The sequence below is a fragment of the Melanotaenia boesemani genome, chromosome 17 (assembly GCF_017639745.1).
Source record: "Melanotaenia boesemani isolate fMelBoe1 chromosome 17, fMelBoe1.pri, whole genome shotgun sequence".
Lineage (NCBI taxonomy): Eukaryota > Metazoa > Chordata > Actinopteri > Atheriniformes > Melanotaeniidae > Melanotaenia > Melanotaenia boesemani.
In genome coordinates, this window is record NC_055698.1 from 20,902,621 (window position 1) to 20,914,992 (window position 12,372).

General features: G+C 37.9%; 1 protein-coding gene across 5 annotated transcripts in view; it reads left to right on the forward strand.

Annotated features, from left to right (window-relative positions):
* The window catches only part of celf3a (cugbp, Elav-like family member 3a), a 58,551-nt gene that overhangs the window by 40,308 nt on the left and 5,871 nt on the right, over positions 1 to 12,372 (forward strand). For 3 of the 5 annotated variants that reach the window (XR_006008132.1, XM_041967280.1, XM_041967282.1), the window contains 8 exons: positions 151 to 199; positions 2,899 to 3,027; positions 5,537 to 5,616; positions 7,237 to 7,380; positions 8,580 to 8,724; positions 9,966 to 10,115; positions 10,313 to 10,372; positions 11,800 to 11,904. Coding sequence is in view for 4 of the 5 variants with exons in the window: in XM_041967280.1 (XP_041823214.1) it covers positions 151 to 199; positions 2,899 to 3,027; positions 5,537 to 5,616; positions 7,237 to 7,380; positions 8,580 to 8,724; positions 9,966 to 10,115; positions 10,313 to 10,372; positions 11,800 to 11,904 (862 nt within the window). In the remaining variant the exon portion in view is untranslated. The remainder of the gene's footprint in view (positions 1 to 150; positions 200 to 2,898; positions 3,028 to 5,536; positions 5,617 to 7,236; positions 7,381 to 8,579; positions 8,725 to 9,965; positions 10,116 to 10,312; positions 10,373 to 11,799; positions 11,905 to 12,372) is intronic. The other 2 variants (XM_041967281.1, XM_041967283.1) reach the window with 1 other exon arrangement.

Genomic DNA, 12,372 nt, shown 5'->3' on the forward strand with positions numbered 1-12,372 from the left:
TAATGGTAATGCACATGCATAAGACAGTAGCAGGAACATTTTGATTAAATGCCATAATAAAAATTCCAGTTAGTGCCACTTATATCCAGCTTGTACGTCTTTTGCCTCATAAATTTCACTTGTTTTGACTGTGCTGTGGTTTTGTTCCAGATGAACCGTCCAATCCAGGTGAAGCCGGCAGACAGCGAGAGCAGAGGGGGTAAGAGACGCCTGTCCCCACCCAGACATGCAGCACCTGTTCAAACAGCCAACATTACCAAAAAAAAAAAAAAATTTTAAAGTCTACAAATCCCTTAGTCTTAAAATGATGTTCAAACACTTGCAGGAAGTCTTTTAATACACTGACTAGAATGAGGTCAAATCTGACATTTAAAGGAAAGTGCAAAAACAATAATTAGCATAAAGATTTTACAAACACATTTAAAAAAAAAAACTAATATTGAGTAGTATCTTCTTATGCCAGTCGGGCAAAGAACATGCTGAGTGTGTCGTTAAGTGTCTGGAACTGGACGTTGTTGGGTCTTTGTGTTTGCTCCCTCGATGCCATCAGACTCCATCAGATCGGTGTCTTATAAGTTTTGTTGTGTTCTCTGAACTCCTAATCAATCTTTCCCGCTCCTATAGTAGAGGAGTTTGTCTTAGTTTTAGATGAGGAGTGTGAAAGCTGGATCCACGCGAGTGACAGGAAGCAGGCTCTGCTGCATTGTCAGAAGATGAGCAGTGTTCCTCGCTTGTTATAGGAGATCAGTGTAAGCGTATGCGAAGCGCTGAGTCTGAAATTAGACTTATTCTTGCTTGATAGATAATTTTAGCTTCTGTGTTGCTGACATTGGTAAAAAGCATGTTGCCTGGGTGGCAGCTTATGTTATTTCATAAAATTATCCTGATTGTATAAAAAAAAAAATGCATCTTAAACTTAAGAAATGTTTAAAAACAGCCTCCTGAAATCTGACACAATTATCACTGGCCTATAAAAACATAAATTAATTCAGAGGCAAAACCTTTGGTTTCTTATTTAAAATGACTGACTATGCTTTTATCTCCATCAATATGTAAGTGGAAAAAAAAATCCTTGTCTCTTGAATATGATGGCAGGCTTAAAGTGATGCTCATGTCACATCAAGCTTGAAAGGTCAAAAGCGCACAAACGTCCCTCCCGGTCTGAAAGTGAGATACATGTATACAGTATGTTGCATCTGGTCTGAGTGGGTTAATGGTGCCGTCACAGATGTGCAAGTTTAATACATCATGTGCACCAACGCACCCCCATATCATCACAGATGCTGACTTTTTGAACTATATGCCAGAGAATGGCCTGATAGTCTATCTCCTCTTTAGTCTGCTAGAGGAAGAGTCTATGATTTCAAAGAAAGAGTTTCAGTTTTTGATTAATCAGACAACAGTGTTCCTCCCCATCTCAGTCTACTTTGAATCAGTCTGGATGTACAGAAATTGTTTCTGTTCCTGGATCTTGTTTGTATGTGATTCTTCTTTTTATGGTAGAGTTACATTTGTGGATACAACAACAAGCTCTTATCACTGATAGCAATTTTTAAAATCGCTCCTTCGCCTATTTAATGTCTGAAAATGAATCGTATCTGTTGTGAGTGCAGTGGTGAAGGACCAACAAATATGGCCAATTAAAGCAGGTGTTTCATCCTGTCCCCTGTGCACAGGGACTCCTCTTAATTCTTTGAATCTTTTAATGATACAATGTACTGTAGATGATGTGAGCCCCCATTTTTTCTTTAAAGTTAGCATTAAATTAATGAACTAAAACTAAAAAATTTTGAAAACTCCCTTATCTTGATTTGTGAAAGACTCTGGGATGCTCATGTTGTATTCAGTCATGCGATTGACCAGATGTAAGTGGTTTTAAAAGGTCTGTCTTTGAGCACTATATAACTTTTATAGTCTTGAATTATTGTACTGCTTATTCTTTTAAACATTTCCTTTAAAATAAATAAATAAATAAAAAGAATACACTATATAGCAGATAGGATTAGCAGGTGTTTGGTTTTCTTTCATTTTTAACACATTGGATCAATTAACTTGCAGACAGAAATTGTTTTAAATCAGTGTAACAGTGGGTGTTATTTTCTGGCAAAATGGGTCTAAAAATGGCAGGACATGCACTGACCAAACAGAAGGTGCGTTATTTTGGTATCAAGTAACTACCATATCTAATAAGTGCCGATTATAAAAGTAAAACCTACAAGAAAAGAGTTATTTCTTATTTCAACATGGTTCTCTTTCCCTTTGTTTGTGCCCTAGCATCATTATCCAAGAGCAGTAAAAAAATAATACATAAAATAAAATAAAAAGAAGTGTTTGTGATTTTCATCAGTTGATATTTAAAGGCTCCATATCAACACACCACACAGGCAGGTGTTTCCAATGAAGCCGCATTTTCATCTGCTGCGTCCTGACATTTAAACTGTACAGTATGTAAATGAACAATAAAGACAACAGCATGTTCTCTGTGACTGATTGTATCTCAGTGTTTCAGACTATGGAGAAAAGTCTGCAGGAATGTAAATGTAGTCACTTGTAGTGGATGCAGAAATACTGGCATGTTCCCTCAGGGACAGACGGCACAGCTTCTTAGAGGGTGACAAACATTTGAGTCACAGCCAGATGCTGTTTTGTTTGTTGTGCTGCTCATGTTACTGCACTCTGGTGGTGGTCTGAAGAACAGCAAGCTGACATCCATCCAGACTATGACTGCTTATCACTTTGTTGTTTAAACATGGACAGAGACGTGGCAGCTCTTACTGTCAGTGCTTGTGTTGTAACTCTCTTAAAACATCTTTTTCCTCTCGATCTTTGTCCTCTTTCACATTGCCTACACATGATCCTGCTTCCTCCCTCCCATCTTGGCAACCTCCTTCTCCTTAGAAGACAGGAAGCTGTTTGTGGGTATGTTGGGAAAACAGCAGACGGATGCTGATGTGAGGAAGATGTTTGAGCCATTTGGCAGCATAGAGGAGTGCACGGTGCTCCGCGGGCCCGATGGGACCAGCAAAGGTAACGTCAAATCACTCCACGATCCACATATGAAACATATGAAAAGCTTAAATATAAACAAAGCATTGTGTAGAAAGGTGAAGCATGACAGTTAGATATCATACCACAAGACATGAGATGCTGATTTTATCAGCTGGTAGATTAACTTTTGTACTTTTTTGCAGAAAGACAGATCCAAATAAGTTCTGTTTTTTATGACTTATAGCTACTTTAAAAATCAAATATCACATTGAAATATTAATTACTTTATATATCTTCCCTATCAAAGTTTCAGTTTAACATGTTTTAAACTTTGTAGTTGGAAACAGCTACTTGTTTATATTATTATATAGCACAGTTAAGTAGCCAGCTTCTCTCCTGCTGCCTCCCTTGCATTTCCTGCTCATAAGCTCACTGTTATTGTGACATGGTGCATCTTTTTCTGAACGAGTATAGTTACAGCACTCAACCCCAATTACCCCTCTGTGCCCTACCACTTGGCTCTACTCCTCTATTTTGAGATAAAGTATCTTTTTTCTTTTAGAGATTAAGGAAAATGGGAAAATTGGGAGTGATTGTGATCATTTCGATGACTAGGTGACCATCACTCTTAAGCCCTAAAAGAAAAGTTGTCTTACTTCTGCAAAACAGAGAAGTAGGGCCAAGTGTAAGAGTGTTAAGTGAGCATTAACTGTTCAGCTTTTGCGGCATTCTACCCTGCAGGTTTTAGACATTGCTCTGCTCCAACACACCTTGTCAAATGAAATGAATCTCATCAACAGCTTGTCTTCCAGTTCTGCACAAGTCTGGTAATAACCCATTCAGTTAAGCCTGCTGAGTTCGAACAGGGAAACATTTAAAGCCTACAGCACAATGACTGAGTTAAAAAACACCAGCCTAGGTTTTCCTTCACTGAATAAGGTACTCCTTCAGTTCAAAAGACTCCTTCAAGTAGAGGAATATAATCTGAGTCTAAATTGGTCTGTTTTATCCCAAACAAAAAACTTTATGGGCTGTTTGACAGGATGCACCTTAGTCTTCACTTCCAGTTTTGGCTGTGTTTATCTTTATCTGAGTTGCTGCTGCTAAAGTGGGACACACACAAGATATGATTAATAAGACTTTAAATTACTGTTTTAAATATGCTCTTTGGGTGGGGGTTGATTTGCAGCCCAGAGTGAAGGAGTTAAGTATTTTGTTACCTTGTTCACAAATAAGAATAGTAATGCAGAAAGATACAGACAGGCAGACTGGTGTGGTCTCTGCAGTAATACAGCCGTTATAACAGACTGTTGAGGTAAAAAGAGTTCAGTCTGATTTACCAAGTGGTCCAAGTTCAGACCCTCTCCTGTGGTTATATGATTTTGTGATAGAAACAGAAAAAGATTGTGGATGCTATAGTGTCTTGACTTCAAACATGCAAAGACATTAACAAGAAAGAAGTCTGTTTAAATGCTGCAGGCATCTGGTTAGGATGCTCCTGGGCATATATATTTATATTCCTTTGGAGGTTTTTTAGTCATCTGGGAGGAGGTCCCTAGGCAGACCCACAATTTGCTGATGAGATTACACGTCCCATCTGTGTTTACAATTCCTCTGAATCTATCAGGATTAACAAGAAAGCATTGTTGGAGAAAATTATGTTTGCAATACCCTGCTGATTTTATGTAATTCCGAAGGAATTCACAAAATCACAGTCACCAGAAAATCCATCTTACCAGGAACCAAGTTTAATGCTGGTTTATAACAAGCAGCTAAAGGTGGGATTAAGGTGTGACAATATTCATCAATGTCGACTAATTTGAGCTAACTGGCTCCTCTTTTTAGACTTTGTTGATCCTATTGTTATAATTACCCTCATGCTGTTTAAGACACAGACGCACTGATTCAAACACAACCCAAGTTTTCAGTTCCTATTACCTTAGTTATCAGACAAGTTATTACTGAATGTATTCAAGGGTGATTTGACTACTTAAAATCAAAGGAAATAATTAAGATTTCTCCAAGTGAATAAAACGATTAACAAGTAGATAGTTTTCCAAACAGCCTCAAGTCGAATATCCTTTCAAGTACGAGAGGAAACGATTACGACCTGACTCCGGGTCAAGACTGTGAAAGTGGTATTGACTTTGTTTAACTGTTTGTAACCCTGACAATGAAGCCTGTGGCACATTACCACCACGTGATATAAATTACAATTGTCACTAACAACAATGCTAATGATATTTGCTGTGTAAATCAAAGTCCAACGACAGCTCGAACACAGATGCTAGATTTTTCTACTTTTGTTGCATGAGGCATGACTAATAGTGCAATAGGTTTTATGGGTCATGGCTAATGATGCGTTTGGTGGTTTACGGGTTATGATTGATGAAGCAATGAATGTTCTGTGGACCATGTTTAATGATGCCACGGTAACTGATGGAGTACTGGATGTAAGATGGCTTCTAATGTATTTTTAAAGGGAAGCAGTTTTGTAATACTGTGTGTGTGTGGTAGGCCGTGTTTAATGATGTGTCATTTCATGTAGGGTGTGCATTTGTAAAGTTCCAGAGCAACGCAGAGGCCCAGGCCGCCATCAACGCTCTGCATGGGAGTCGCACTTTACCTGTGAGTCCTCTCTCCAGTGAACGCACTCAGCTTTACTAAGCTGTACGAACACACACGCGCACACGTGGTCATAATTCAAATATATCAAAGAGACACACTCAGATGCCCCAAATCTAGTCATTTGGGCACTCAACATGGTGACTCAGCTAATAGCAACCACTTCTCATTTCTGTCCCCCTCCTCCACACACACTCACACGAAGTAGAGGACTTTTTACAGTGTGGTCAATTGTTTTTTTTGTGTGTGTGTGTGTTTTTTACATGAATAGCTGAGTTTATGTGAAAATTTTTAATATTTTTAAGCTCACAAGTGCACATTCTGAGTTACTTGCTTATCTGTTCATTATGTGTGATGTGAGCTTTTAAATTATGAGTATAGATAAACAAAAAGGCTTTTTTTTTTTTTTTTAAACAAACTATCCACAGCCCAGATGAGAAGATGTAACCCCTTTGGCCACAATAAACTATAAGAAAAGTTTCAGTAAATTGTTGTAGCTGCAGATCAACCTTTTTTTTCTGGGGGAATATCTTTCATGTTGATATCCAATGCCCTTTTTATATTCTAAGTAGGAGCTACCTGGCCTTCCCAAACAATTCAACTTTAGCTTTATTAGTCATTTTCCTGTCAACCGTGGAGAGTTAAAGTACTTTTTGGGAAAAAACTTCCTCCATCTAACCTTGAGTCAAGATTTCCCCATAAGAAATTCATGAGCATACATGTGAAGTCTTTAGCTCGTTTACTAGACTTCTTTTGCCTCATTGAACAGTTTTTCCCCAGCTGTAGCTGCAGAACTAAACCACCAGTTTGTCTAAATATGACGATGACTCGCTACAATCTTTGTTCGCAGATCAATCATTTTCATGAGATCTTTTTTTTTTTATTGAGGCTTTTTTTTAACATCAGCAAAATATAAATGTTTTGATAACAGTGTCACCCACATTCACACCTCCAGATGTTCCTATGGATGTTTCAGGGATATTTTATTTTGTTTTGAATTGTTATTTATGGTAATGTGAAGCATAAAATTGACCAGAAATGAGGGAAGAAAAAGAAGAACAAACATCCTTAGACAGACATGAACTAAGGAATGTGTGGGTGATGGTTCATTTATATGTATTTTTTAGAGACGATGTCGACATGGATCATTAAAGAGAAGGGCAGCCGGTGGTAGATCTAAAACAATGATAGTATTAAGCACAAAACTGCTGAACTTTAATTAATCTTTATTGAAGATTATTGTTTCTGCATGATCTCTGTTTAAGTAAGTCTTTTCTGCAGTCTGGGGTGTATTTATTTAAAATTCAAATGCATAATCAAAGCCGCTGTTACACAGCAGCCACACCAAAAAGACTGCCTGCTCTGCAGATGTGTGTGTATTATTATTATTATTATTATTATTATTGTTTTTTCTTTACTGACTGTGTGAAACAATCTTCCAATCTCAGGCATGTGAAAATGGCAAAGAATGGCTCCAGTTATTGGACACTTGGAGTGATTAACGAGTGTGTTTCTTATTGCAATGACATCCTCAAGTGTTTTTCTTACCTGTTTTAGTCTTTTAGAGAGGTGATCTGATGCGAAAAGCTGTGTGAGTTCTGATTTTCTGCATCTCCTCTGCAGGGCGCCTCTTCCAGCCTGGTGGTTAAGTTTGCAGATTCGGAGAAGGAGCGAGGGCTTAGGCGGATGCAGCAGGTGGCCTCTCAGCTGGGAGTCATCAGCCCCATGACCCTGCATCTCGGAGCCTATAATGCCTACACGCAGGCTGTGAGGAACATTCAATCTCAAACACAATTCTTTTAGACACACACTCTACCTGTACTTATTTTTTATTTTTAAGTAACGATCCACAATTAGACACTAGGAACCTTAATCTCGCATCTCTCCTTGTGTGACTTGAAGCCATATTTGATTGTTGGGAGGGTAACTAGACAGAGATCATGTTTGTAACCCCACAAACGCACTAATAGGAGATATCCTGTGTAACTGTATCCCTCTTTGTGCATTCTGGTTGTCTGTGGCAATTAGCAGTTTGTCCATCAATCAGTTGGTGGTGCAGTCACAGATGGAAAGCTCTGCACAGACTAATGTTTGTCTTAAAGGGAAACAAAAGTTAAAACCACTGACATGTAGTGGAAGCAGTTGTACTCAACACAAGCCAAAGAATAAACCGAATAAACTCTCTGGAAAGCAAAGCTTACTCAATTAGATATGCTCCATGTGATTGATTTAATATGTAACTAGATGCTTTTACTTGGAAAATGGCAAATTGCTAAATAATCCTCTGCAAGATCTCTGTTCTCCTCTTTGTTAATTGACTGCAAATGGCTTCAGCTTTGCCTCATTTAAAGCTGCAATTTGAGGTGTTTAAAGAAGCCTGACAGCATTTTTACTCAAGATGGATGTATTGATTTATAGTGATGTTATACGGTTTAGTGTAAAAAAAAAAAAAAAAGTAAAATAAAATTGCTTACTCAAATGTAAGTGCCTGAAAGATTTAAAATTATACAAAAGCAGAGGCAGGATTTTATAAATGTAATAATTTTTACACTTATAGTCCAGACACAGAGCACATACCGTGATGCAAAGACCAATTATTCCCCTACATTGGCCATAATGACTAATTATGAAAATCACGAGGTGAGCGCATGTTCCTACGGACAAATTTCTGTCACGTTATTCCTGGTTGTGACCTTCGAATATATATTGAGTGTACAGCCCACTTTAGTTCAGTTTATATGACTGGATGTCATTATTTGAGCTAACTTTTAATGGAAATTTGAACAAACGGTGTTAATGGTTAATCTTTCATTAAATGTCTGATGACCAAGCGTTCTTTAAGTGAGTGTTTGTGCTGGTGTTTTTAAACTCAATTACTCTCTCAGACTTAAAAGACACATGGCTTAACAATGTGAAATATTTATCTCCTTCATCACAACATCCTTCTCTCTCTGTCTGCCCTCCAGTTGATGCAGCAGCAGGCTTTGGTGGCTCAGTCGGCCTACCTTTCTCCTGTTGCCACGGTGGCAGCGGTTCAGATGCAGCAGCTCGCCGCCCTCAACCCCAGCAGCATCATTGCCACGCCAATCGCATCCATCACCCCGTCCTCAGGTAATGAGGGGCAGAGATGTCTGGCCCCGGCCAGCCTTGATTAGATTTCTGCTTGAAATATGAGGACAGATACAGAAGGAGAGGTGGACCCAAGAGGACTAAATTGCCAACGTCCATTTGGAAGTATTTGTTTTTTCTTTCTGTGATGTTAGCTTTTACTTTTAAAGTCCCTATTTTGTCCAATGAAATATTTAAGTGCTGTTTACCTCACATTACATGCCACATATCCACCAGAATCTGGTTAAAAATGGCCAAATAAGTCATTATGAAGGTATTCTTAATTGTATTTCAGAGTTCGTCATTTCCTGGACGTCACAAGAAGTTTAAAGAATCCTCTTGATCTTGTATCATAGACCAAATTGGCATCCAGTGCATCCACACTTTCCTGAATTTCACATTTCATTAAAGCTGATGCAGAATGATGAGTTTGTGCCTGCTCACACTTTTGGAGTTGACCAATCAGAGTGCAGTGAGCTTTTCAAGAAGGGAAATGCCTCCATATTGTTTTCTAGTTAAAGGAAATAATAAATAATCTGAAGTATATGGCTCTCTACTTGTGTTGTTATGAGATAATAAAGGTATAAAAACTAGTTAGAGGTAATTCAATAAAAGTTCCCTGCTAGGTTTTATTACAAATATACTTATGGGAAGGTTTATATGAGACTCTTAAAAACTGGTAACATAATGTCTCTTTTTGGTTTATTGGCCATTTGTTTTCCATTATATCAGGTTACAGTAAAAATATTTCAGATAAAATCACTAAGGATAACAATATTATCAGTGTATGTGCTCAATCAAAGTAAGGGAACTTTAAAAATCAGCACAAGAAAATCTGTAATGTTTTGATTATCAGCCGAGATCAAATTCCGATTTTATCATATATTTGTTATCAACATGATATTGATATCAATATTATGATGTATTTAAAAAAGAAATTTTAAAGTGTCCTATTATGAATATATCACCAGTAAAAGTCTGTTGCAGTACCACTACAGTCATTTATTTGAATGCAACTAAACAACTAGTGTCCTGATTTGTACATGAAAGGCTGTAACTTCAATGTCTTTCCCTACTGAGGCCATATCTTAAACAGAAATCTGTCTTGCACTGTAATCAAATCTGTCTACTCTTGCAGAAAACTGTGTTCATGTGAGATCCCATCACTTACAGTCTGAGAAAATAAGTCTCCAGGGCTTTGAAATATAACAATATTCATCTTTTTTCTCCACAATTGCCTGCAGGTACCAGCACTCCTCCCTCCATTGCAGCAACACCAGTCCCTGCTCTGCCTCCACCCATCGCAGTGAACAGTTACCCCTCTGTGCCAGCTCCACCCAATGGCCAATCAGCCACAGAAACCCTGTACACAAATGGGGTTCATGCCTATCAAGGTACAGACATTGTATATTTAGTAGATTAAAATTACAATTTCACTGTATAGATCCACATGCTTTCTGCTCTCAAGTGCAACAGTTAGGGTCTAATTAGAGGAAAATAAATTAGAAAAAAGCACCAAATATTAGTTTAAACATTCTTGGTTTTTATGCATTCAGTGGTTGGTAACCTCCATGTGTTTGCTATGTCACAGCTCAGAGTCCTGTCCTGGATCCCCTGCAGCAGGCTTACACAGGCATGCAGCACTATACAGGTTAGTCCACTTTAATGCCACAAACTGTGACATAAAATATCATTTTATGCACTGTTCAAAAGTCTCAAGCCACAACTCATTTCTTTAAATTTGACTTCCAAGGAGCCAGACTATCTTTTAAAGTGGTCAGTCTGGTCCTCGTACCTGAACGTTGTCAGAGGAATGTGATTTTTTTGTTTGTCAAAACACTTAACGCTGACGTATGAATAACTAACTCGAGGGATAAAATCCCTGTCTGTTCATAATAGGCAGCTTAACAAAGAACTCATTTTGAATAGTGTCTTTAGGCCCTTTCATACTAGCAGCTTGTCACCCTGAAAAAATTGTTCCCTTTTATTTAATTGCATTTAGAAAACATCCAGAAGATAACACAATTTGACAGATGCATAATAGTACTTTTACACCAACAAGCTGATTTCCGGAGAATTCATAAGCAAAAGCTTTGCATATTTCAGCAGTGTGCAGTGTGTCCTTGATAAATGAGAAAAATAACAAGTGAAGGACAAAATACGAAGCGGCTGGCCTAAAAAAAGTCTGTAGTAGATGAACAATACCTGAAAGTGATGTCCTGAAAAAATAGAAAATGATCCATCAAAGACCTGACACAGGACCTGAGAAATGCCTCTGACCCTTCAGGTGATCCATCTAATGCTCACTGAAGTCTCGTCAGAAATAGTCTTCATAGAAGGGTGGCTGTCACAGAGGCCATTCTTAAGGAAGGGAAACAGGAAGAAAAGGCTGAGGTATGACAGATGACTGAAAATCTGTGGTTTTAGGTCTTATGGAGGGATAAATCATCCCCAGAGTTTGAACCTCAGCATTGCTGAAGTAGAGTGTGATCATCCTGACAGAAAACAAAACAAAAGGCAGCCAACATGCAAAGAAGAGCTTATAATTTACAAATTCTGTTGTTATATTTTAGACTGAATTTATTTCTGAATCTATTTATATTTACACATTTTTCAATAACTTCCCATCTCCCATATTCCTAGCATTAAGTAAAGGAATTTTTGGTCATGCTTACATTATTTTATTATCAGCTGTGCCAGTATACGTGCTCAGGTTCTATAATACAATATACAAAGTCAGCTGTGTGAACAAACACGTTGGCAGTTCGACTTCTAGACGTCACAATAGTAGTTTTGAGAAAATTTCAGAAAACGACAAGACATTTTCTACAACATAATAAAAAGCTTTTTTTTTTACTTTAACTTATTCATCTACTCAGCATTGTATACATAAAGTAGAAATTTTCATCCAAGGTCAAAACATGCACCTATATAATTTAAAAACTTCCATCAGAATTGAATGAATGGTCGCACACCATGCACTAAATGCAAGTCAGTCTGTTTTTATAGCTCTTGGTGTCAGGTGTTAAAGTTTGCAGCATTTTTCCTCCTTCCTCACCTCTCATCCCTCTCCATCAGCCACCTACCCTGCTGCATACGGCCTGGTGGGACAGCCGTTCCCCCACCAGCCCACACTGGTGGCCCAGCAGCCTCAGCAGCCGCAGCAGCTTCAGCAAAGAGAAGGTAAATCAAAGAATTGCACACAGGTGTGGAATAATGGCTGCCATATCTTAGAGAAACATTCCAGTGGTTTTGTACTTGCATGGATTTGTGGTCGCTTTGATTACCACAAAACAAACTTTTCAACAGATAAGTATTTCTAACAATGAGACTGATTAAACCTTTTTATTTATTTTTTGTACTCTCTAATGTTAACACTTAAGAAAAAAAGCAAGAGAAAATGTTTCTTTGCATTTTTTCCTCTTCTTTTGTGCAGGAATAATTAGAATAGACGTTTTTAAGCAAATGGTTAAAATTAAAGTTTATAATACAGTAACAATTGTGAAATGGTCAAAATTTGAAACAGCAATAGGATGCCAAACACTTTAGAATGACCAAACGGTAGAATAAGACCTCAAAGGATTAACAAGATGCTGTTTTTTTGTTTTGTTTTGGCTTTTTTTTTGCCAAGAAGTATTGTTATGGTTTGCA